The 27,565-nt window shown below is 31.6% G+C and overlaps 1 protein-coding gene across 1 annotated transcript in view; it reads left to right on the forward strand.

Moving 5' to 3' along the window:
- The window catches only part of LOC106056167 (phospholipid-transporting ATPase ABCA1-like), a 55,052-nt gene that overhangs the window by 772 nt on the left and 26,715 nt on the right, over positions 1-27,565 (forward strand). The window contains exons 2-30 of the mRNA XM_056021505.1: positions 4,363-4,456; positions 5,422-5,551; positions 6,067-6,209; positions 6,448-6,578; positions 6,669-6,866; positions 7,402-7,619; positions 7,989-8,136; positions 8,503-8,663; positions 8,825-8,924; positions 10,321-10,487; positions 10,760-10,884; positions 11,048-11,151; positions 12,060-12,244; positions 12,752-12,879; positions 13,645-13,787; positions 14,509-14,712; positions 15,801-16,003; positions 16,434-16,570; positions 16,711-16,829; positions 17,017-17,205; positions 20,274-20,454; positions 20,981-21,133; positions 21,351-21,490; positions 21,658-21,774; positions 22,368-22,626; positions 23,504-23,648; positions 23,908-24,084; positions 24,475-24,592; positions 25,487-25,677. Of these exons, the coding sequence (XP_055877480.1) occupies positions 4,363-4,456; positions 5,422-5,551; positions 6,067-6,209; positions 6,448-6,578; positions 6,669-6,866; positions 7,402-7,619; positions 7,989-8,136; positions 8,503-8,663; positions 8,825-8,924; positions 10,321-10,487; positions 10,760-10,884; positions 11,048-11,151; positions 12,060-12,244; positions 12,752-12,879; positions 13,645-13,787; positions 14,509-14,712; positions 15,801-16,003; positions 16,434-16,570; positions 16,711-16,829; positions 17,017-17,205; positions 20,274-20,454; positions 20,981-21,133; positions 21,351-21,490; positions 21,658-21,774; positions 22,368-22,626; positions 23,504-23,648; positions 23,908-24,084; positions 24,475-24,592; positions 25,487-25,677 (4,508 nt within the window). The remainder of the gene's footprint in view (positions 1-4,362; positions 4,457-5,421; positions 5,552-6,066; positions 6,210-6,447; positions 6,579-6,668; positions 6,867-7,401; positions 7,620-7,988; positions 8,137-8,502; positions 8,664-8,824; positions 8,925-10,320; positions 10,488-10,759; positions 10,885-11,047; positions 11,152-12,059; positions 12,245-12,751; positions 12,880-13,644; positions 13,788-14,508; positions 14,713-15,800; positions 16,004-16,433; positions 16,571-16,710; positions 16,830-17,016; positions 17,206-20,273; positions 20,455-20,980; positions 21,134-21,350; positions 21,491-21,657; positions 21,775-22,367; positions 22,627-23,503; positions 23,649-23,907; positions 24,085-24,474; positions 24,593-25,486; positions 25,678-27,565) is intronic.

Raw genomic sequence — 27,565 nt, forward strand, 5'->3', positions numbered from 1 at the left:
CGATATTCTCATCTCATCATCTGTCCTTGAGTCTCGTCGTAGGGGTGCTGTGACGATTCCCGTGACCAAATCCAAAACTTTTCCCGGTCAGCAGCTGTTCTTAGTAGGATGAGAGTGAGAGAGAGAGGCCGGTCCACTCTGTTATTCAGCTAGCTTTTCTTTGACCCTTTCTTCGTGCTCCCTCCACTGTACCTTGAAGAATGACTTTTGATAGTGAGTCATGTCTTACAATAGGATCAAACCAGCTCAGTTTTCGTCTCTTCACGGTATAGGGGAGTTCTTCCTTTTTCCCAGCCAGAGTGTAAGCTTGTAAAAATACACACTCATTTGTCTTCTTTTCCTGGTATCTGATACCCAGCTTATTTTCTGTAGCATTTTACTCTCAAGGCTTGAATTCTTCTTTCAGCCTCAGCGTTCAGTGTCCAACTTTCCCAACCTTATAAGAGTACAGTGACCACTATGGAAGAATAGTTTTAATTTTACTGGGAAGCTGATGTTATTCTTCCAGATTTTCAATAGTTTGCTTATAGAAGTGGAAGCCAAACTTAAACGAGTTCTCATCTCTTTTATTGATCCTCCATCTCTTGTTATGTTTGTCAGTGATCTTTTTCCGCTTCCCATCCCACTATCACAATATCATTAGCTACACTAGCTCTGGTTTAGATCTATCATTTAATGTTATTTACTTACTTAGACTTAGGTCCTCCCGCGCCGTTCGGTGCATTGGGCGGCAAGCTGTCTCCATAGAGATCTGTCATTGGCAATGTTTGAAGCCTCCTCCCCACCTCTTATCTAAGTTTATGCGGATGCCAATTTTGGGTGCTTCTCTATCTAGGCTCTCCGTCATTTATTGTATGCCTTTATTTGTAGCCCCGAGTAGTGCAACGTCATCAGCAAAGTCCAAGTCTGTCATTCGGTTTTGTTCACGCCATGGAATACCAAAGGCAGTCTGTTTCATTGCTCTCCTCATTATGTAGTCGATGGCAGGGAGGAAAAGGAAGGGAGATAAGATGCACCCCTGTCTCACACATGTCTCTATGCTAAAAAACTCGGTTGTTCCTTCTTCTGTTTTAATTCAGCAACTAGACTGACTGTATAGGTGTCGTAGGATCTGGACGAATTTTTCTGGGATGCCGTATTCTCTAACTATTTTCCATAGTGATTCTCGGTGGTTATTATCAAACGCTTTCTTAAAGTCTACGAAACTGATCGTTAACCGTTGTTGGTACTCAAGACTTTGTTCTATGATATTTCGTACATGATCTGCCTCTTCGGAAACCTGCTTGTTCTTCTCTGAGCCTCTCATCTACAGACTGTTGAAGCCGTCTCAACAAAACAGTGCTGAAGACATTGCCCAGGACAGAAAGGAGAGTAATGCCCCTCCAGTTGTTGCAGTCTGCCAAGTTGCCTTTTTTTTTTTTTTTTGGAAACTTTACAATCACTCCTTTTTGCCAGTCCTCGGGGACTTTTGAAGTCCGCCAACAGAGATTTAAGAGATCAATCATTCTGCTAACAATGCACAGTCCTCCATATTTTAGCATTTCTGACTTAATGCTATTAGGATGTTATTAGTTTTTTATTTATTTTATTTATTTTTTATTTATTTATTTAGACGCTTCTAAAAGGAAAGAGAAGTGACTTAATGCCATTTAAAAAAAAATGAAAAAATATAGGAATACTTATTTTTATATCAAATTTTATTCGAATCGGTACGACAGTTCAAGAGATCTCTTGATCAGTCAGCCAGTGGCCAGCCAGGAAGCTGTTGCTTTAACTTATGTTGAACATAAAAAATACCTCTGTTCCGATTTTTAGCTATATATTATAACGTTTGGGGATATTCTGAATATGGTAATAGGCCTAACTCAATGGATGATCCATTCATGTGATAATGGTATAGAGGCGACCGCTGGAGCATTACAAGAACTGCTCGGAATAAATACTAATGAAGTACAATTTTAAAAAGGGTATTGACTCTTCTGAATGTACCTGATAGTTTGATACTTATCATATAATATGGAAGGTTACCAGTAAGATTTCCATCTTCATATCTAGTGGATAAAGGTTTCAGCGAGTTCTCAAATCTAATAAAACATTAACTGGACATCACTAAGTTTTAATATTGCTATTTATGGTGTGGTCTTGTCATCCTATGCTCATGATAAAGCGCAGTCTTTGGTGAAAGCTTTCAAGAAGTCTTCGAGGATCTTTTAGCGCTTCCTCAGACCCCTAGCTAGCGAGGGAGGGGTGTCTACTGTCGTTTAGGCTATCTCCAGAAAGATCTTATTGTTAATAAGGTACAAAAGACGTCCGAAAAAAATGAACGGACTGCATTCAATTTATTTCGGGATCTTTGGGCGCCTGATTCCACCCAGCTCTAATAGGTACCTGACATTAGTTTGGGAAAAAAATAAAGGCGGTTGCTCTTGTGCTGGCCACATGACACCCTCGTTAACCGTAGGTCAAAGAAACAGATGACCTTTACATCATCTGCCCTTGAGACCACACATATATGTGTGTCTGCGTGTGGGTGGGTGTGCAAAGAAAAAAATGTCTCCTGTAGTGAAATGGTCAATACATGTTTAAGACTGTTAACTTTTGATGCCGAGTTCTGGTACACTGTCAAGTCGCTTGGTATGCGCTCCACACTGTTATTTGGTGGTCACGGTGGATGGCCTCGGGATCGAGACTACCTGCATCAAATCTGAAAGAACATCCAAAACATATAAAACAAACAGCACCTATACTGACAGATAATGTTGAAAATAAAAACAACTCTGCACTCGAGTCTTACATATACAAATCTAGGTCTAAATTACAGATTTCAAGAGAAGATAATTAGATCTAGATTTGTATATAACATTAACAAAGAAGAGGGAGTCATAGAATGCGATGGAAATCATAAAAGAATGGACAGGCCTGCCTTTGAAAGATATAATAGTTTATCCAAAGCAAAAACAAACAAACAATATAGGCCCCTATAGTAGGCCTAATTGATGATTACGGGAGACAGATCTATATAATATTCTAGTGACCACCTCTCCACTTTTTTTTTTTTTTTTTTTACATTACTTTTTCTTTAGATGTCTAAAAAAAAATTCACCTTTTCACTTCCTCTTTGGATAAAATCAGAAACATTTGGTTTCGCATTTTTAGTATATAGAGAGCAGATATGTGAAAGCTATCTGTTTCTGTGGCCCACGGTAAACGATGGTGTTATCTGGTCAGCACAACGACCAACTGCCTTTACTTTTCCCCAACTTATGTCAGGTACCCATTAGAGCTGGGTGACTCAGAGGCGCCAAAGATCCCATTGTAGTTTAAGATGTAGAGCTATTTTAAGCCTCATGGTGAAAAACGCACGAGACTGGCTGGTGACGTAGGCTTGTAAAACACGATGTTTGGTTTCCCATAAGTGGTTAATTTGTATAGATCTATAGGGGCCTACGTCTTATGTGGCTATGCGCATCCATAATATAATAATCCATAACAATTAGGCCTACTCATGTTGTGTATGTTAATTTGATAAGCTCTGCTTTATGTCATAGCATTTACCGTCTGTCAATCTTTTCCATGCTCTAATGACATAGATTATATATATAGAAGGAGCATTGGTTAAATTCACATTGCAAGCCATTTGGGCACTCACCTGCATCAAAACAAACAAAGCCCTCCAAAGTTTTTAATATTCATCCTCATACTCCAAGGCATTGTTGATCTTGTCTTTTGTGGACTAGCCTTGAAGGGTGGCCAAGCAATGTATGTCTCTCAGCTAATCATTACTATCTTATTTTGATATTATTTCAAGGTCTTCTCCCAAGAGCATTATGCTCTTTTTAATTTCTGTTACTATAGTGTCTGATTGGTTGCATGTCTACTGTACAGTTTCAATTAGTAGCTATAGATCCACAAATTTTTTAAAGTACTTGCTTTCCCGAAGTATTTATTTAGTTTTCTGCCATGTCAGTTATTGTCCAGGCCTCATTCCAATTCACAACCATTGGTAATAAATGTGTATATACAGTTTTATTTTCCTGCAGATTTGTATGGTGTGGTACAGTTGTCTACTATTGTTATTTGCTGTTTAATTGACTCTTTTAAGCAACAATCAATGATAGGTTCTTGCTTAGATATTCCATTAACCAGTTTTTCTTAATAATTTCATCAGGACCTTACAGATGATTTAGTTTTGATAATTTCATAGAGTTTATTATTAATAAAATACATTTAGGTATTTTTTTTTTACTAATTTGCCTAGATTAAATATTTCTTGTTAGACATGTAAATATGTAATATAGATATGTTATTATGTTTTTTAAGATAATTATAGTTATAATGTAGATTATTCCTAACTGTTTACAGATGGTCCTTGTCATGGAGTTAATTTTGCCAGTTATTCTCCTTAGTCTTGTAACAGTCATGAGGTTAGGATCACTGCCTTCAAAAAACCAAGAATGTAAGTGATATAGTTATTACTTTGTTAAATAAATTCACATTATTAGCACATAATCACAATGCTTTTTATGTTGTTTTTCTAAATGTATTTCAAGTTAACCAAACATTGTACCTTAACAACTTGATGCCACAGAATGTGATGTTGGCCTGACATTGACAAATCTTTTGAAGCATTTTTTGTTGAAATAATGCAATAAGAGAGTGAATTTTAAGCTTATTTAGTTGCTTTAATCAGACTGTAATAATACATTGGCTCCAAATCAAACTTAGGTGTACCTCAAGGAGCAGTCTTAGGCCCACTACTGTTTCTAATTTACATAAATGACCCATCAAATTATATTTGTTCACAACAAAAAAGGTAGACTACTTGCAGATGATTGCATAATTGACATAATAATAAAAACAACATAGAAAACTGACATTTTACAAAGAGAATTAGAGGAATGACAGAAACTGGAATAAAATTGGAACAAGTCTTTCCACACAGAAAAAAATGCAATTATTAAGAGTTAAAAAAAAAAACTAAAGCAAATAAAAGTACTTATCTTCTTCATGGCAAACCAGTTACACTAACTAAAAACTCAAAACATTTAGGTGTTCTTGTAGATGAAAAGTTACGATAGAATCCCTATATTGACAAGATTATTAAAAAATCATACCTAGCTTAATGTTTAATTAAAATAAATTTTAACAAATCAAATAAAAATATTCATTTCTGCTGACCTAAAAAAGTAAAAATTGGATTAAACATTTGCACACATTTTCACCTGGGACAACCTTTTTTTTTATTAACTTGAAATACATTTATATATGGGTATTTCCTTTCAATAACAAAATTTAATGTTTTTATTTTCAATTATTAATCCCTTTGCTGTGGATCTGTATCACTATGATTTGATTTAATGTATAAAAAAAATCAACCATGATGAATTAATGTGCTAATTTTGATGACTTTTTTTTTAACAGGTCATTACCAAAAGTGGTCAATGCCTAGTGCTGGAGTAATCCCTTTTCTTCAGTCGTATGTGTGTAACATAGACAATTACTGTTTTAATGATGTGGATAGTCTTAAAAGTGTTGAAGTATCTGCTAAAAGGTAAACTTAAAGAAAAACAAATTTTTGGTATTTAAAAGACAGGAATCAATTGCACAACTGGACAACCAGAAGTTTAGTTTGAATAAAAGTTTATTTTCACTTTTAACTCTACTCAATTGTAATGATTACTAATCATTTTATTTACAACATTAGTCTGTCTGCATTGTCCCTTTCAATAGATATTTCTGTATCAAGGAATCTCAATACCATGCAGATATGATTCTCTGATTGGCTTTGGCATTATTGATTTTATCATTTGGGGTAGGCCTAATGAGTAATGTTTTTTTCTATTCTTGTTGGATTGTAACAGACTGTGGTAGTTTCTCTTTTCCTCCTTTAGCTCCTCTAGCATTAACATTAGCATAAAAATGTCTGACACTAAAACAACAACTGCCCCATCACATCTGTACTTATACATCTTGCTTCTGTTAATAAATACTTAATGATTCAATTGATTTTCTTTAATAATAATTTCTAAAGAAAACTTTCACATTAAAAAAAATGTAACTTGACAGTTTTTCAGCCCTAACACAAGATGTTTTACCTTTAATCTCTTCGGATGATACTCTACAAATTCTTACAGTATCTAATAAAAGCAGTGGTTTACTCAACTTGTTTAAAAATGTTATTGAAGACAAACAGTTGTTATTTGACATAGGTGAGTTACATTTTTAAAAAAATAGTATAAAAAGACTTTAAAAATGTATCATTTTTTAATATTTCAAATAATACTAATACTTTCACTTTCATTCCTTTTACTTGTGTAATTATGCTTTCATTATATTAAAACAACTGGCATTAAAAAAATTAATATTAAAATCAGTAAATGAGGATCCGATACTGATTGCGTTGTTTGCTTGGAGAGATTATACAATTTTTGAATAAATATTTTTTAGGTGAGCAACTCTACATAAAATATTACATCAGAAATGAAACGGAATTCAAAAACATACTTATGAATAAGTATCAAATCTTAACATTAGATGAAGTCAATGAAATAATGATGTCTAAATTGAATATTGCAAAGGTAGGAAAAATTATCTTATTCAACTAATTATACATTTAGCTAATTGGGTATCAGTAAGTACTGATTATTCATATTGTTCTTTTATTTAAGCTGCTGAATATGACAGAGATTACAGACATCAAAACTGTTGTCTGCAATGATGAGCAGTTTCAGTCTTTCATCATTTTCCCAGAAAGCTCAAGAGCTCAGAATATTTCTACTGTACTTTGTGAGTTATATCTACTCAATGGAACAGAGCTGATAAATGAGGTTTTCCAAAATGTGAATTTTTCTTCAGTGATTAGAGCCGTAAGTACTACATCTTTGTAAGAATTTTTTTTATTGACATAATCATATTAAGGAGCCATGGTGGCTGAGTGGTAAAGTGCTTGGCTTCTGAACTGAGGGGTCTTGGGTTAAAGTCCTCGTGAAGACAGACTTTTTAATTTCAGGATTTTCAGGGCACTTCTGAGTCCACCCAACTCCTAATGCATAACTGACATTAGTTGGATAAAAGTAAAGACAGTTGGTCATTGTGCTGGCCACATGACACCCTTGTTAACCATGGGTCACAGAAACAGATGACTTTTACATCTGCCTCATAGATTGTAAGATCTGAAAGAGGAACGTTTACTTTTTGTTTTAATCATATTAAAATAAAAAGAAATCTTCAATTTTGATAAGATATTAAGTGAAGCATTAGAAATTTTAGTTCAGTAAATTTAGTTGACATGGTTAATAGTAATTGTACATTAACAAGTCTCTTGGATCCATTGCTCTTGAATTCTGTCTTTAAAAATGCATAGCCCTCTGCAATTTCTTTTTTTTTTTCTTTGTTTTTCAGATAAAACTAATTGAAGAAATAAAAGATAAGGGACCATTGAAAACAAATTTAACTTTCATATTAGATGAACTGGCTAAGATGTATGACATTGTACGCAATGAAGAAGCTTTTCTAAGAGCAGTGCAGGTTTTGTTTGATCTACCAAACGTTAATGACCTTTTGAACATTGTACCCTTTTTAGTAGAGAATAGGAATGATTTAAAAGATTTGATTGAATTGTAAGTACACATTATTTCTTAAAGCTAAATTATTATTGTGATTTTCTTTTGCTCATTTTTTGTTGTAGTAGTTAGCTGTTTAAACATTATCAATCAAAATATTGACCAAACCTAGGACTTTGTTTACATTTACCAAATGTTCAAGTTTAACTCGGTCTCTAATGTTTTTTTTTAAATTGCTTTTATATATTGCATCTTTCATCCTGATAGCATGCTCAGTGGTCGCATCTCTTTTGTGGACCATTGGAGGAAGAGGGCATTTGAAGACTTATGTAATTTATATAAATCTCTAGAATCTCCTAATACATGATAATCAAAAATGTTAAAACTAAAAGACTAATGTAAATATACTCCTATTGTTTTGTTTAGCACAAGGAAACTAGTGCATAGTTTGAATCCCATCATGTTTAGTCTGAAGATGGATAATTCAACACTATGGATTATGCTGCAAAATATGGCACTGTTAGGGGACTATTGGCAGGAAATCAGTGATGGCACGTGGAGTCATTCTACTGCAGTAAGTTCTATAAAAGTTAAGATATTTTTCCTCGTCTATATTTTCTCAATTCTCGAATAATGTATAATTTAAATTTAGTTGGGTAAAAGTAAAGACAGTTGGTCATTGTGCTGGCCACTTTAAAAAAAATGCTTATTATGATGCAAAAAAGTTTTTAAAATTTTACTTACACATCTAAATAACCTCCATTAAATTAAAAAAATAGAAAATTTTGTGTTGCAGCTTTACAAATGTTTATACAGAGAAATGTGTCGATGAATTAGATATCTTTTTTTGTGTGTGCCCCATTTATCCCAAAATTATTTCTTTTTGACTTAACAGTATTTATATTTCTTTGTTACTTATTTTTTTTTAAATATATATTAGGATTTTGTCAAGCCTCTTGTTGTTATTGTGAATAATATAAATCAACTATTAGTTGACAACACCAGCACTATTGGAATCAACCTTATTAAGCTGTTAGCTGATTCAAATTGGATAAGTTTTACAAATGAACTATCCACCTTCATAAGAGCTCTAACAGTTAGGTAATTTTTTTCTTCTAAATTTCATAAATTAAAACAAATTTTTTTGTTAAAAAACATCTGCAATTTATTGCATTTAGCTTACCTATTTTTGTAACTTTCTGAAACAGCAAATCCAATAGTATTTTTATTGAATGTCTTATGTTTTTTAAAAACTTTTCCAGCAATGGAAGCACAATCAACAGTTTAATTCAACTGGTTGATTTTGGCCCAGATTTAACAAAAGCACTTAATCAAGTTATAATGAATGGCAATTATACTGAAGTGAGTTTGTGTGATTTAATCCTTTATTTATATATATTTATTGATATATGGCTCATTGTTGCTTTATCAACACTGGTTGTGCCCAGAGTTTCTACTTAATGGTACATTATTAGACTATAGAAGGGATCACGTTTTGCCCAAGAATCATGCTCCCTCCTTGATTTTCTAGTGTGATCTAAAGGAATGCTGTGTTGCAAGAGCGGTTGAAACACCCTTGTTGATATTCCCAATACCTGAATTCCCAATTTTATCCTTAAGGTGAACTTCTGTTGTTTTAACACTGCTAGGCAATAATGATTTAAATTGATTCACTAATCTAATGAGCTTATTCTGCCCGAAGCTCCTTGTTTTAATGGCACCATGTATCTGCCTTCACTCATTCACATGACAGAATGAACTGTTTCATCAGGCTATTTAGTTAAGCCACACAACCAAACAAGGTGCTGTACTTGATTGTCAGAAGCTATTTGAGATGCACGCCATTTAGAAGTATTTTACAGACAATGGGATCTTATTACCATTTACAACTGTGGCTATTGTTACCTTTATTTAGTTTTATGATAAACAAATGTTTCACAACATGTTTGCTTCTAATTTAAAACTATTGTTTGAACAATTTTAATTTTTAAAATTCTTTGAATATACCGTTTTATCAAGTCATTTATACAAGTTACTATATGTTGTTTTGGTTGAAAGCGAACTCCATGATTTATCTTATAAGAATCTTATAAGAAGACTTTATTTAGACCTTCGATGAAGTCCAGTAGGGAATCGGCGCCGGAGGCGCCATTATCCCGTTGATGGTTAGAAAGGCTTTTATCCAACCACCAGGCCTGGACATAGGGTTCTTCACCCCTGTCCTGTCTGAGGGCACCCAACGGTAGGCGGCCATATTGGTTGACTGACTGGTAAAACCGGGCCGTGCCGTGTACACATCGCACCGTCCCCGAGTCTTAAGTCACCCGCTATAAGTGTCAGGGACGGCGCTAACTGCGGGGAGCTTGTCTCATATTCCTATACTGTAACCGCCACTGTTCCGTGCAAGGGCTGCCAATCCAGCAATCCGGAACTGATGACGACCCCCTTTGTGGAACGGCGTGGCGGACTTTTTGGACTTGTTCCATCCCCTCCCCGAGTGAGATAAAAAAAAAAAAGCTCACCCAGGGAGACCTGCTAGAAGGCCTGGTTCGCTACTCGTTCTTAGCCTGTCCAGATCCACCTCTGGATGTTTCCACCGGAGGGCCACGCTGAGGCGACGGGTAGCTGGAAATCCTCCGGTTATTTAGCCCTAGATTGTCCTAGATCTACGATCTACTTTATAATTATTACTAAAACAAACACAACAGTATAGAGAATCTATTGCTTTGTCTTCAAATGTTTCATGCATTCATTTCAGCTGGAATTGCTTCTCACCAAAGCTTTTCTAAGCCTCAACCTTCAAGACTCCATTGGCAATCTATTGCTTACGTCATTCAGAAATTTAATTTTAGCAGTTCAAAGTTCAGAGTCTTTTACACTTTTCATCCAACAGCTGAAGTCTGTGCTACAAATCACCAGCTTCAGGTTGCTTTAAAAAAAATATTTATTTATTTTTCATTTAAAACTATACTTATATTTATTTATTATATTTACATATCATTTAAATAATAAAGATATTTCTATTCTTTTTTTTTTTAATATGCAGGAAGTGTATTTTCAAATGACACAGCAAAAGTTAAAACATAGAAACAATAGAAAACTAATTTTTTTAAAATTGATAACTAGTCAGATGTAGTTTTTTGTCTTATAAACTTGTGGAGTTTTTTTTTTTTTTTTTTATTTTGTTGCTGCTTTAGTTTATCTACTATGTGCAACATAGAAGATCTATTGATAAGTCAAACTGACCAAACTGTCAAACAAGCTTTGTACCTGATTATTGAAAGTTTGAGTGCTCTGTCAAACATGTTCAAAATACTTCCAGGTAATTTTCAAAGATTATTTGTTGTGATCATTTGTTTGTAGATTTAGTATACTATACTATTATACTGAAAAGAAAGAAAAAAAAAGTTAGATTATTGTAATTGCTGCATTTCTTTTTAATCACATGCTTTTATTTATGAAGTTCATTATAATCTTATCTTTAGAACTTGATGATCTAAGCTGTACTTTATTTAATAAGACTGGGTTAAATGTGATTGGTTTCTTGAATAAGTTGACTGACATTGGCTTTTGGAATGACTTGCAAAAGGTAAGTAGTAGTCTTATAGAATTTTGAATTAAATAGGATGATACATCTTGGTTATGTAGCAATCACTTCATTGAGCAGGGTACTTCATACAAGATTACTTAATTATTTATGCTCAATATGGGAAATCAACTAATTAACTTTCTTATGTTATGAAATACAGACATACTTCAAAAAACAAGATGATTACATCCTATGTGTATTCCTAGGTCAATCTAATCATGCTTGTTAATCAATGACTTAAATTCTGCCAAGTCATTGGTTTTCCTGGCTGTCTCAGGCAACCCATTCCATGCTCTAAAAGCACCAGGGAAGAAAGAGCATTTGTACAGATTTGTCGTAGCATGAGGATTGAATCTTTACTGTAACAATAAATGATAAAACTTTTTTTTTCTAATTAACCCTCTAAGCTTACCATATCTTTTTAAGCGACCACTCAAATCACCTGGTTGCATTTTTATTTAGTTTTGCTAACAACCTTTTATTATCAGACATAACAAATCAAACTTCCTTATATCAAAATAGTTATGTTAACAAATTCACTTTTTACATGTCATGCTGTACACAAAAGGTATTAAATAGATTTTTCTTTTACTTAAAGCAGCATAGCATTGTTTAGTTAGATTGTTTTTATCTGTTCTGATGCATTGTTTTGAATAGGTATAAAATTATTATATATGGACCTAAATATTATCTTTCTAATTTACCTATGATAATTTCAAAAATCTAAAATGTTATTAAATTGAGTTGGTCCCTTTTTCGTTGAATACAAATAACCCATTGTACATGATAGCATTGTTCTGCTATCATCATGGTTATAAAAAAAAAATTAAAATACTAGCCATTGTTTCAATTCATTTTTAGTTTGCAATGTATTTTTAATTTCACCTTTAGCAAAAAAAATTTTTCAGAGTGTTGCAGATTTCTCTAACCCAACACTATCACTAAACTGTTTAAGTCCGGTTGAGGCTGTTACTGTCATAACTGAAAGTATTGATAACACCTTTACAAAAGATGGCCTTAATATAACCAGAGTGATTCAGTGTTTCAGCCCAAGTGAAGGACAGATTGTAAATATGCTGACATCCATTAGCAAGTAAACAAGTTTTTACATATTAAAAATATATTTACTGAAAAACAAATCCTTTAATATATAGAATAGAAATTAATCTAAAAGATTAATATGCACAAGATGAATGTATACATTAAAGTATATATAGTATATACAAGAAAAAATAGTAGGAATGAAATTATGTGCTTTGTAGTCAAAATTAATAACCATTAAGTTATTCTTAAGGCATAATTGATTTTAAAAATAGATGATACAATAGTCATCAGTAGCTCATTCATTCATTATTTAAAATTTGCTGTTAAAAGACCTGCTGGGATTAATATTTAAAAAGCATAACCTTGAAGAATGGTTAATTTGGTTACATATAGTCTGCTTGATACAAGTCAAATTATACTATTTGCATTAAAAAAATATTTAATTATTGTCTAAAATTCTAACTTAACTTTGCAGTAAAAAATATTTTTTTCATCACATTATTATTCAGAATATTATTTTAACATTACTTATTAAGTGTCTTATTATTCTTTCAAGCTATCTGGTGCTTCTTAATGATTTGGTGAACATACTTCAGAAACCAGCAGTTGAAACATTTGTTACTGATCCTGATATAATACCATTATTTGATCTTATGCTAGATATAGTGTTGTATAGCTCAAAAGGTAACTAATGTTTATGAAAAATAAAATAACCACTAATAAAATACATGTATATAATTCTTTAGAATTGTAAATTTGCATTGTCCAATTGGATGGCTGCCTGGTCATTGCAATGATCTCTGGTTTGAACCTTGCTCCATTAATTATCAGTTTAGGCCAGGGGATAATCTTCATTTTTGATGAAATATTACTAAAGTTGATTTTTTGTTTATTTCTCTAAAAGTTTCTATAAAGGGAAGTAGCTGTGGAAAGTGTTTTTTAGTAGTGCTGAATAACAAGTGTTGTTAGCCAATCTATTATCTAGCAAGACCTAATGAGTCTTTAATACCATATAATCATTATTATATTACAACTACTATCCATCCCCCTCCTTTGTTTACAAAATAAATCTGAAATGTTCATTTTGCAAAGCTTTTTGATTGAAACAATATTCCATAAGTTTCTTCTTAGTTTTATTCTTTGTAGTTATATATGTATATATCATCAATTGGTTGGTTACTTACCATTTATTGGAAAGAGTCAGGGGGAGTTGTACTGCTGTCACAGCTCTTTACATCTTCAGAAATAGGGGAATAATGTCCTCTGAGATTGGCAAACTTTACACCTCGTCAGAAATAAAATCCCTCTCAGAGGGTGAACTTAACATATTTCTCAGAGACTAGGTGAATTTTACAACTTCCTCAGAGAAATCACTAAGGAAGGCTTGTACTTTTTTTTTGTTTCTATGTTAACAAACAAATTAATACTGTTTTATCTATATACTTCCAGAAAATGTAGATGTACGTCCAGCAATGCTGCATGTGTCAAATCTACTCAGATCTGACAGGAATATAACAGAATTTCTTTTGAATCTGGGATTATCTCAACTTGTGGTGGACACTTTCCTTACTGCAGCTGTACATACAAACCAAGTAATTATAGGATTGCTTTATAATATTTTTTAAAAAATAAGTACCGGAAAAGATAATATTCTAAAAAAAAAATAGAAATTATCATTGATATTTTTCAGGCAGATAAAATGAAATTTCAGTGCTAATAACTAAGATTAAAAGAAAATTGGCATATTTGTAATATTATAAGTAAAAAAAAGGCTTATCATTGTTTTACCTTGCACAATCATGACTTCCACTCTTTCTACTTGAGTTGGTAATCTGAATATTTAAAAAAATAAGAATATTCTTAAATGCCAGTTTATTATAAACTAATATAATATTTGAAAAGAGCACAAATTTTAATATTTAAAGATAAAAAAAAGCCCTTTTCTAACATCTATTTCATCCTTTTACCTCATCAAAGATAATACAAGTTAAACATTACAAAAGAAGGCAGACAAAAAAATAAACAATAATATTAGTAATGAAATAAATTTCTCTTTATCCAAATAATGAAATCTTGAACTGGGATTGTTGAATTGTTCAACAAAGTATCTCATGTTTTTGTACATTTAAAATCTCATTTTACTAAAAGAACATTGTTGAATGTTAAAGTAAAATTTGCAATTGTAAAATATCCTTTGAGATTGATACATCTACATACATGTTACTATTATATTTATCAGCATTACTTTTATTACCATAATACAACTTACTATTTATTTAATACTTTAATAATGTCATGTTGTTTTTCTACCAGACATTCTTTCTCCAACAGTCCATACTTGATATAACAAATATTTTGTGTAATCCTCTCAAACTTGTAAAAGTAATGACACTATCAGTAACTGCTCAAGTTAGTCTTATCAACATCAGCAGCTCTTTCTGTAGCAGTACACCTCAAGGAGTAGTTATTGCAGAATATTTAAAGGATTCTTCACTGTCTTCTGCTGTCATTAATAGTGTAAGTTTTTGCATTTTTTAATAAGTGTCTTTCTTTTTTTTCACTGAGAGAAAACGTTTTGAAAAAATGAATAAGCTATATATTTTTTATGAATTTACCTGCTGTTTATTTAATTGAAAGATTAAAGGATTAGAAAAAGATATATTTGTTAAACTTTTGACAATAAGTTGAATGAAATATTTTGTAGTTCAGAATTACATGAAGTCAAACTTTCTTATATAAAATTACATTTTTTTTAAACATCTGGGATGTGTGGTTATATATTTTTATAGATCAACTCCCCCACATAAAAGAAAATAGCAGGTACATATCAAGGCATATTCTAGTGTGATACTCTGAATGAATTAGTTCTTACATAAGAATCGAACTGAGTAATTTCTCATGTTAATGATTTTCATTAAGTTTACTGCATAGTACTGTTTTGTTTATATTTGAAAAGTTCCATAGTAGACATTGAAACTGTGACATATTTTGATAACAAAACATTGACATTGACTAGACATCTGTTTACACACAGTTTGCAAGCTGCTGCACTTTTACACAAAATAGTAAACAAAGAATTAATTACTGAGAATATGATTTTAGTCTTGCTTGGATTATTATCTTTTTTTTTTCAACAAGGCATACTTAGGTCTGTTCAAAAACATTGTTAACAGTACATCTGTTATTCCATTCCTTACTTTAGAATTCAAAGTAAGGGTTACCAGTATAAGATTCTGGTGGTGGCTCTGAGGTTTGAAAATAATTACTACTAGTCCACATCAAAGGAAATTAAACACAATCATTGTGTTGCTCACATTGCATCCTCATCTGTTGACATTTTAGACCAGCTGATGAGCAAACATCATATGCTATAAGACCTTTAGGTATTAAAGGGGACTGTCACACTTTATAAACATTCCTAAAACTACTTAAACATTGACTTATCTCTTATATTGTATTTACTCTTGTTTTGGTAGAAAGATATTTAAAATAAATAAAGTATGATTTTTTTTTAAGTAAATGTAAAAACACATAAAGACAACAAAATAAAATGTTTATTATAAATATGTTATTCCAGTTTGTTTTATTCATTCTTTACATTACAGCTCATAACATCATCACCAAGTAATTTGATTGATACAATCAACTCTGTCCTGCCTGTTGTGAGAGATCTTTTGAGTGAATATTTTGATGTTATCAAGTTTTTCATTACTTCCATCATTGAGACCAACATCATTGTTTTTCAAGATAGTTATAGTGTTGTAGATCAACTTCTTCAAAACAACACCATGACTGCTTTGTCTAATGAGTGAGTTGTTTCCCCTTTATCCATTACAGAAATCAGCCCTTGTGGCAATAAGTAGGAATACTTCTGACCTTTAAGATTTTAAGAAAGTGTTGTGTGCATATATACTTCTGGAAAAATGAACGTTCAAAATGTTAAGACATTGTAAGGAGTGAATGTGTTAGTCTATTTCTTTGCCTGCCCATTTCACTTGCTATTAAAGGGCCTTGGAAAAAGTGGGAGAAAGCTATACAAATGTTTCATTTAAGCATTGTGCTAGGTTTAATGTTTACATTTTCATCTCATCTCAAAGTTAAGAGTATGCATTGAAAAACAAAAGTCAAAATTTTTTTTTTTATTTTTTTTTTATTAGAATAAAATTTTCATGCATTTAACCCTTCATTCCCAAAAACTCTAACCTTTAAAAGGTAAGTACCTATATTTCTAATTTCAGACTGCAGCTATTAATGACAAAACTTGTTCCAGTATTTCCTCCTAAGTTTACAAGTGTGACAGTAATGTCCTCAATACAAACTATTTTAAATGGACTCATTGATGCAGACATTCTAAAAGGATATTTGTTGCCTGAAAGTAATTTGTCTTTGTGTTTTTTGGTGGTTGTTTTTTTTTTTTTATTTCTGATGTGTTTAGACTTTAGATTAAACTTTTAAAGAGTTATTGAATCTTTGAATAATGGTAGAAATAATATCTTTTTCAATATTTTTCTGTAGTTCAAGTCAAAAGTATGCTAAAATATCCAATGAATACCACAAATTATTTTACAAGTGTTTTAGGAATTACTGAAAATGTTGCCCAAGAAATTTTAAATGCTGTCTTTTCTTCTGGAATAGTAAGTTTTAGGTTGAAATGTATTATAAAGCTTATTTAAAATTAAAATAGAAACTCTATAGATCAACTTATATTTGTTATATGATAAACAAAATATCTTTATTATATTCTAGAACAATCAACTGCAACTTTTAGAAATAAAAATGTTGAAACAAATAATACTGAATAAAATTTTTCTTCCTAACCAGCTTCAAGGCCTTGCTAATTACAGTAGCTACACATGCAATGAAGTATTGAAGAGACTTGTGTTTGTTAACGCTACAAAAGCCACTCTTCAGAATGTCCAAACTGAAATATGTGCTTTGAATACTTCACAAGTTGTAAAGCTTTTAAATGTTTTAATCCCAGAGCTTGACATTAGTGCCCTGATATCCAAAGTAAGTATATAACTTATTTAATTATAATCAAGGGTGCACTGGATAGTACTTTTTGGTATTCGACCGGAGACAGATATGACCGGATAGTAAAAGATGATATTTGGTGAAGCCAGAACTGGATACCTACATGTCTTGTAAATAGCTTGTGTTGCTGAACATTATCTAAATTATTTAAATAACATACCTATATACGTATTGATTTTTTTTTCATTTTATTTACCTTACTGTTTTAAACTCTGTTACTGATTGATGAATTAAAACTTAACAGTATTTATAAACAGATAGGCCTATCAGAAATTAATTTGTGTAACATGAGTGTGTGTATCTACAAAGCCACCAACTGTAAAGGATGTGTGTGGTCAATGGGATATGTAAATCTATATTAAACTAGTTACTAATGTACATCTCTCAAAAGTGCAATCTGGCTTGATTAGTGGTAGCATGTATGTGTTCATGATTTCAGACCAACAACTGATCATAAGGCTTGTCATTTAAAGTCTAAGGACCACTTCTGGTTCTGGCTTCAAGGGCTTAATACTGATAGTAGCTGTTAGTTAATAGTTGATATCTGAAATTCTAGGTCAATATTTATTGTTTTAGATTAATTCATTTGCGGCAAACGATATTTTATTAATAGAGGGAACATCAATTGAACATATTTATAGCTTGAACCTTAGATGGTGCGTAAACATAGATTAAATTATGTCTGTAGGCCTGTTATTGAGATTTAGTTTTAGACTTACAGTTATAAAGATCTAATAGCATTAGGAAAACCAAATATAAAAGAAAAAACCTCATCTATACCCTCCCTACCAAAATAGATAAATTGTCAGATGGACGTAGTCAGCCTACAGATTTATTTCTATTATAGTGTGTATATTTGATGGTGTTGACCATCACACTTTTTTTTTTCCTTGGGCAAACACAATAGTGTTGAGTGTTTAGGCAAAAAATAACATAATGGCATGGCCAGTCAAGCATGTAGATCTAGTATACCCATACACTAGTTACAGAGGTCAAGTGTTTCTTAACACTCCAGCAATGTCAGCATATTTTGGTCACCTATCATAAACTAAATGTGATGGACTAAACAAATAAAAAGGGGGTGTGAGTTGTTCATCTCTACCTCTGGAAATATACCCGCACATATAGACAGACATCAGGTCAGCATGACTTGGTCAATAAATATAACATCTTAACATGTTAACTAACCCACTCAAAGGTCACGACAAAATAAAGGCCCTATTTTTAAGCACATTATTATGTTTCAAATATAAACATTTAACCATTCTTTAACAGACATTAATGGAACGTGGTCCACTTTATGCATATTAAATAGGTACAAGGTGGCCAACCATCTGGCGATGATATTCGACCGGAGCCGAATATTGCTGAATAATGAAAAAAGACCAAATATTTGGCAGAAGCTGAAGCCGGAGCTACTATCCGGTGCACCTCTAATTATAATAAATGTTTTTTTCTTAAGTAATCTATGTTAAATTGTAAATACCTGCAGCAGTCATTTTATAAAAAGGCATCTGCTATAAAACAAAATACCACAGACTGCTTGAAGCTATCTTACCTCTTTTTAGATACATCAACTATAAAACAAAGCCAAAACATTTTACTGAAACAATACATAAGCTCCATTTAAATAGGTTGATGTGAAAATACACAATATTACAATATTAAATCCTTTTGAAAGGTAACTTTTAAATAGTGTCAACATACAAATGTATACACAATAGGCAAGATCATTAAAAAAAAAGTGTACCTTCCATACCTACATCAAAGCAATTAGAAATGAATGGAAAAGTGTTAACAAAGAAACACATTTATTTTATTAACATTACCAGAGAATGAAATTTGTTTATTAAGTATTTAAACAAAATTTTCTTACATTTTTTTTCATCTTATAGATCAGTTAAAAGTAATAGACTTGATGTTCTGCAGTAGGTCTGTTATCTAGCCAGTTGTACTTATCATCATAGAATTACAGACATATTGTGTATTGTTTTAATCTGAACTGTTTACTTTCCACAACTGCCAACAAAAATTATCATTGAACATGTTCCACAGTTGGACTATCTTTCAGTATCCCTGCTCTTCAAACCTCTAATAATAAATTGTGCCATCTTGGACTGTTGAGCACCACACATGATCTGTTGACTTTCTATCTCCATTTCTAACTCGTCCATAATGTTCAAATTCTTCATACATTTCAAATTGCTTCATTTTCAATAAAATCACTCTAGTTTCATCTATATCAGGAAATTAAGCAATGGTTAAATATATATTGTCACAATTCACTAGCTTGCTTTATATATTTCCACTTAATCCACTTAGTCTACTTTAATGTTGTCAACTTTCTGTATTGTATACTGTTTAGTTTAGCTCTGCCCAGCAAACATTTATCCATCATTAGCACTATGATAGGGACAGTTTCAAGTGCTGAAGTGGATGAAAATGATTTTCTTTTGGGCACAAGAGCAGTTTTAAAAACTTACAGATGTATTTCCTTTATTTTCTTATGTATTATTTTTGATATTTAAGGATTTCCCAACAGAACCAGATAACTTCCTTACAGAAAAAACAAAGTCTCCAAACTTTTTTTTGTTTATAATTTATTTTATTTTTTTTAGAGATTTCATTCTTTAAGTAATTCTGCAATGTTCATGGGTCATGAACTAATTTATTTTGGTTTTCATTTGGTAGTCTGTTGCTAATCACATTGAAAATCACTGCATACTGATAGAAAAAAAGGAAGATTAGTTTGTCTTTTTCTTCTCATCGGCAAATCAATAGAATATTTGGTTGGTTTCACTTTTTAATATGAAGTTTTTTTTCAGTCCCAAAACATTTAGGCACACGAAAGGGAGATAAAAGGGATTATATGGTTGCTGAGTTCTCCACACCAAAGTAAAGAAACACACATGGATTGTCGAAATACTTTTAATGATTTCATTAAAATAAAAATATCAGAAGCATAAGTCTTTCATATTATTTTGTTTTTCCTTCTACTCTATTAATTAGTCTGCTAAAAAAAATATTTTCATATTCTATCCCAGTATGTGTCCTACATTTCTGCTACAATGCTTCAACAAACCAATGTGACAAGTAAGGAGCTTGAAGGATTGGCTAGCACTGTCAATAAAGGAGTTAGTAGTTTTGTAGAGACTTACCAACAGCTAAACCAAAGTCAGAGCAAAATGGACATAGTGCAACTTTTTTTAGCTTCTTCAAAAAGTAGTAAGATCATATTTTTATCTATTTCTAGCTTTTGTATTTTCTGAACCTTGCTACTGTTTACCGCTAAACTTATAAAAAAATATTTCTGTTTTCTTTATTTTTAGCAAATGATAAAATTATTAATATTATTTTTAAAATATTAAATTAGGTCTAATTTTTTTTTTTTCTATATTGTGTTCTAATATTCAGCTTCTCCTGGGTTAGTTAAATTCTATGGCTTTAGGCAAACATTTTGTGCTAATGAAGAAATCTTTATTTTTGTATTCAAGTAGTTTTTAATATTGTTTGAGGTCATGACAAGTGAGTTGGATTCAAATAGTCTATCGATTTCCAACTAGGACATCAGATATGCTGTGAAACCCTAATAGTGCACAAGTGTTTATAAACATTGTGTTCAATGAATAAATCTAACGTTTCTATTACTAGTATAAAAATTTTGCTTTCCAATTTGGATAGTTTTTTAGTGTTTTTTTTAGACTTACTATTATAGTTTATGCAACTATGTCTTTTTTTTTCTTTTTTATAGGCATGACATCTTTCGACAAAATAAGTCACAGTCTTTGTGGTAAAAAACTTTCAGGTGTTTCATTGCTCACATCTCTTGGGACTAATCTACCTATTGTAAAGACTTTGGTTAACTCAATCCAGACAGAATTTGCAGGCTTAAATAATGATATAAGTATGTTGTTGTTTTAAATTACTTTTTCCTTTACCGATAATCTGTGTGACTCACCAATACCAATAAGTTTTCATGTACTATGCAATAATCTGTGTGACTCATCAATAAGTTTTAATGTGCTATGTGTAGACAGTGAATTACCAGTCAGTTGACATTATGGTCATTTTTTGTCATTGGTTGTTTATTTCTTATAATGATTTGTTTTATTTTCATTTAGGTGGAGCTTGTCAAGATTTATTCAAGACCATCAGTGATTTAGAATTAGGAAATGTTTTGTGGAATTATTTGAAACCAGTTTTGTTGGGTAAAATTCTGTACACACCAGACAATGAACTTACTAGAACAATTTTATCCAAGGTACATAATATCATTGGAAGAATACATATATATATTTATATTTATTTTTCTTTTCACTTTTTTTTTTACCAAAGTTTCAATTGGAAGTTTTGTTATTTGAACTATTCATTAACTCTTTGTTTCATGACAGATTTTGTGACATGTCCAATTGTGTTTATTTACTCTAGGCAAATAAAACTTTTGCTTTAGTTGGAGAATTAAACAGGATTGCTAAAGCCTGGGCAGATCAAGCAGGAAATCTGCAAGTGTTGCTAGACTTTATCAAAGACAGTAGCCCATTTAAAGTAGGTTATTTAAATGATAGTTTTACTTTTAAAACTATAATGTACAGCTATAATGTACAGATGTTTTATAGTGATGCTAATATAGAGAAGAATCCTAGTATAAATTGAGAGGATTCTTTATCAAAGACAGTCGCCCATTTAAAGTAGGTTGTTTAAATGATAGTTTTACTTTTAAAGCTATAATGTACAGATGTTTTATAGTGATGCTAATATAGAGAAGAATACTAGTATAAATTGAGAGGATTCTTGTACTTAAAAAATAGTGGTAAACAGATTTAGCAGAATATGACTTTTAAACTTTATTTTGACATTCTTGAAATTTATAAAGTGGAAGTTGTTATCTGGTCTCTCATGACAGCATATAAGAGATAACACTAAAAATGGAAATGTTTGAAGACTACACCTAATATTCAGATGAATATTTCTTCAATGTACCATATTAAATATTAATAAACATCATTACAATTGAGCATTTTACAGAACCAATCAATCGTACTCAAAAAATAAATATCATGTGAAATAGACAAAATTATTGCACATTGTTGGTGTAGCTAAAAAAATAAGATACATTTATTATGTTTGTTTTTCACTAGGATGCCCTTAATAATGAGGCCATTCAAGATATTCTTAGAGCAACTACAGGAATTGAACCAGAGCTTCTTCTCACCAGTTTGTCTACATTAGAAAACACAACTTTTAGTAATGACATCTTGGAAACTTTGCAATCAGTTGCAGCAACGGTGGCAAATTACACTTCTTGTATTCTGGCTGACAGATTTCAACCTGTGTCCAATGAAACTGAAATGGAAAATATGGCTTTCCAGTTATCAAAGTCAAAAACTTTTTTTGCTGGTAAAGATATTTTATTAACTTGGTAACATGTAAAAAATGGATCTACAATTGTCTGTCAGCTGTGTTGGGCCTGACACCTATGACTGCATAATAAAAGGAATCTTTTTTAGGCAAGTTTAAAGGGGAATACTGAAACAAAAGTGCCCCCTAAAAGCACTATAAACATCAACTTAGGTGCACAAATTGGTAGAGCCCTCATGAATTACACCTGAAGCCACAAGCCAAGCTTGTCACCTTTTGTTCTAATCTTTACAGTTGAACCACATATGTTCATCAAATCCTTCATCAATAAGACAATAATGATACCCTAAAAACATCCTTTGAAGACAACAGGTGCAGAGAACAAAATAAATCTAAATAGACCCAAGGACAACAATGGCTGTGTCTGCATCATGTTTAGAAATTATGCCGGCAGAATAGAAAACAATGCCTTATAATAAATAGTCTACAGCTGACACCAACTTTATTGTCTAATACATTAAGCTGAACAATTCTAACTTTACTTTACCTGATTTAAGTAATTACATATTATATTCAGAGAAATATGTTAATTAATACTCTGGTGGTCTACAAACTCTGTAGATACTTAGGCTTTCTCACTTACAATGAGCTGTATATCAATCATTCCATAAGTAGATAACACCTTTTATAAGTTAAAACCTCAATAGAAATGTTTTCTACTATTAAAAGTTTTAAAGTATTCACATTTTTTTATTTTTGATAACATCACTAATCTCTAAGGAAGTCTCTACCATTGCATCATTTTCAAGCGTGTTGGGTCTCCAATAAAATGGTTTATTACTACTATCTAAACTATTCTAAATCAAGCATTACACAATACACAGCTTAGATCTTATAAAACGCATTCTTATTTCAGGCATTGTTTTTTATGATGTTGATGAGAGTAACAATGCAACCAGACAGAAGCGTCAAGCCAGTAAATACATAATACCTAAACATATAGGATATAAAATAAGAATGGAGGTTGATAGTGTAATGGACACAAATTTATTGAAAGAAAGGTAAGGAGTTATAGGAGAGCATGTCAGACACTGAATGAATAGTCTTATCTTTTCATATCTTATCTTATATAATACAGACGTTACTTTGTATTTTTTAATTTTCTCTTCTTTAAATGGTAAATGTTTCAAATGTATGATTTTTAGACATAGCATATACTCTTCAGTTTTTCTATAATTTAATATACATCTGAACATTTTCATAAACCTTTATACCTTGTGTACAATTTCAAAAATATTTTTTGTTTTTTAATTTGTTTAGAATTTTCACCATGAGTTCTGAATCCAGTTTTATTGAAAAGTTGCTGTATCTCAGAGGCTTCATTTTTCTTCAGGATTTGTTAGATTCTGAAATAATAGAGCTTCATAAGAATCAAAGTTTTTCAAGCCCAGCTATAAATCTCATTCAGATGCCATTCCCTTGTCATCGTGCTGATGGGTTAGGTTTAAAAAATACTAACACTAATTCATGAATTTATTTGTTAATTTATGTGTAAATACTATGTGTCTATGTCCCACTTATACATTAAATACTATGTGTCTATGTCCCACTTATACATTAAATACTATGTGTCTATGTCCCACTTATACATTAAATACTATGTGTCTATGTCACACTTATACATTAAATACTATGTGTCTATGTCACACTTATACATTAAATACTATGTGTCTATGTCACACTTATACATTAAATACTATGTGTCTATGTCACACTAAAACTAATTCATGACTTTATTTCTAGTATATATTAATAATACCTTGAGTCTATGTCCAAAAACATTTACTGGTGTATTAATTTTTTTTCCTGTTTTTTTTTCTTCTCCAGTTTTCAATATTTTTTAGGAACTTATTGTGTGCCGACTATGTTATGTTTTGTTTTTCTGAGTTTACTTGCTGTTGCCACTTTCAACTTGGTTTCTGACAAAGAGAATGGGCAAACTGAGGTAAAAGTCTTTTTTTTTTTTTTAGATTATTTAATATATTTTTATGGACAGATGTAAGCAAAATAATTAAGTTTTTTTGTTGTTGTTTTTGTGAGAGCTTTGCTATATACACATACTAGCTATTAATACAACCAGCTTTTTATTCTTATTGTGGAATCTGATGATTTTGGCCTGACCATTTTTTTTTTTCATTTTAATATAATAGTTTGAAAAGGGTAATTATTATATAACTTCAAGAAATTCTGTGTGTAGATAAATATATAAAGTAGTTTTTTATGGCTCAAAAGATATATATCCACAGATTATTCATTCCCTTGTTCCATTAGAGAATGGACTGGGTTGCCTGAATCAGCCATGAAAACCAACAATTTAGCAGAGTTTAAGTCATTGATTAGCATGCATGACTAGTTTGACACACAAATAGTGTAGGATGTAATTATCTTTTTTTTTCAAATAACGTCTGTAATATATAAGATAAGATAAAAAGATTCATACACAATTTTAGAGAAAAAAATTTAATGTAAGCTTTTTCATACCTTTGTTATTATAGGTTTCTTTAAAAATGGTAACTAAAAAAAATTTATAATAGTGCATCTTCCTTGGACCTATGACATGCACACTGTACTCTTGCTCAATCTTTTTTTGTGGGAGTATCTAGCAGAAAATTTCCCATGGTACTTTTAGGAGCTCAGCAAACCTAGCTCAGATCCAGATAAATTTCAGAATCTGAACTCGAGCCCTCATAGTTGAGCAGCTATGTGAATTTTGTTACTTGGCCACACATCCCATTTATAACAATATATATTCTTGATATCAAATTTCATCACATGTACAATTTTATATCAAAGAACTTAGTCAAATGCATTGATGTTTGTCTTTATTTCTTGATTTTAGGCCCTTTGTGTGATGGGAATGTTGAAAGGTGTACACTTTCTTGCCTGGTTTCTCAGCACAATGTTTATGATGTTAACTGTTGCCATTATCATGGCTGTGATGCTCAAGTATACCAACATCTTCATCAACAGCAATTTGTTCATCATGTTCCTTCTGATGGCTTGCTTTAGTCTCTGTTCCACCATGATGATGTAAGCAATGCTTTTATTTTAAATTATTACGACCTAATCCAGAGAAAGTTGAACTTAACCCTTTTTTTTCATATTGATAATTTGAAAATGTAAACATTAAAAAACATTTATAAAACTTTAAAAACTATATAGAAAAATACACTAGACATACATTTAGGAAACCCTGCTGGAACCAAGTAAAAACTAAAGATGTTTGTGACACAAGGACTTCTTTAGCTACAAACAATAAGAAATAGATTTTTAGTTAACTTATCTGTCCAATGATGTTGGCTGTAGAGGAAGAAAAAAGGAAAGGAATGGTTGTTTTATCTCCATCTCATCTTATCTTATATAATACAGACATTACTTTAAAAAAAAAAATTATTACATCCTACGTGTCATGCATTTAGTCATGCATATTAACCAATGACCTACATTCTGCAAAGTCATTGGTTTTCCTGGCTAGCTCAGGCAACCCATTCCATGATCTAATATTTGTCCTAGCATATGGAACGAGGAATGTGCCTTTATCTTTGTGTCTTTCTGAGTATTTTATTAAATTTTGTTTTTGTATTTGAAGATTATGGTTCAGTGTTTTATGTATAATTGCTACTTTACTTTTAAGTCTTCTATTCTGAAGGCTGTCTAAATTTAGTGATTTTACTAAAGGTGTTACTCTAGTCAATTGTGATTATTCGTTTGTTATGAATCTCACTGCTCTATTTTGTGTCTGTTCCAGTTTCTTAATGTTTTATTGAGTTGAGGGGTCCCAACAGAGGATGCATATTCTATTATTGGCCTAACCAAGGTTTAATAACATTTTAGTTTTATGTTCTTATTTGATTTATAGAAATTTCTTTTAATAAACCTTAGAAATGTCAGTTGATCTTTGATCCTATCCAAATGTGCAAATTTGACTAGCTTTAATCATTTCATGTTTTCCTTACAAATATTTCATGCCTGATGAGTTTTTAAAACTGTATTGTCAAGTGTAAAAGGAATGGATGGCCAATCTATGTAAGAGACTATAATCCTGGCAAAAGACAAAAAGGACTATTGTGAGATAGTTGTCAGATCATGGGATTTTCCTCGGCTGTCTTTTTGTTGGACAGGTGAAAGTGAAAATGGTAGATGCTTTCCTGCTATCAACACAAAGAAGTCTTGTCTAAACCCTATGCCTAAAGTTCAGTGCATGAAAAATTTAAGTCTACTTGATGAGGAGGTGTTAAATCACCTTAATCCATTAACGCAACTAATAAGTTGTATATAATTATAAGCTATTTCTTTTAGTTGTTTTATTATCTTATCTTATCTTATATAATACAGACGTTACTTCAACTATTAGGTTGTGTATGTAGCATTGCACTAATATTTACCACTACGATCATGAATATCTAAACTATTTCTTACATATATTATTTAAGCATGTTCTTACCATAGCAAGGCGAAAAACAAACCCCAAAGACAGGGCAAAAAAAAAATCAAAGACCAAGACAGTTCCAAGCCTCAATCTCAGTGTCCTCTACATGGAGAACAAAGAGACCAAAATTTGGGCAAACTCAATTCTGTTGTGACTGTAATTTCCATGGAGGAGGTGCTATATATAAGTGCTGATACACATGACAGCTAGTTATACTTACAAATAACCATTTTCTACTGAAGACCAGCTTAGTAGAACTACTTGGCTTTTGGGGGATGACTACATGCAAATGGTGATATTTTTTTTTATTTGGTCAAGCTTAGATAAGAATGGCATACCTGGTGCCCCTGGAAGCACTATAAAGATTTACTCAGACACCATTTTGCCCTTATTGGCTGAGAGGAAAGCAGATGGCTTCTGAAAGAGTACAGCATGAGAGCCTTCACAAAGATGAGGCCTTGTTGAAGACAGGTGCAGAAGATGAAAAGA

Source organism: Biomphalaria glabrata, chromosome 2, assembly GCF_947242115.1.
Source record: "Biomphalaria glabrata chromosome 2, xgBioGlab47.1, whole genome shotgun sequence".
NCBI classification, from domain to species: Eukaryota; Metazoa; Mollusca; class Gastropoda; family Planorbidae; genus Biomphalaria; species Biomphalaria glabrata.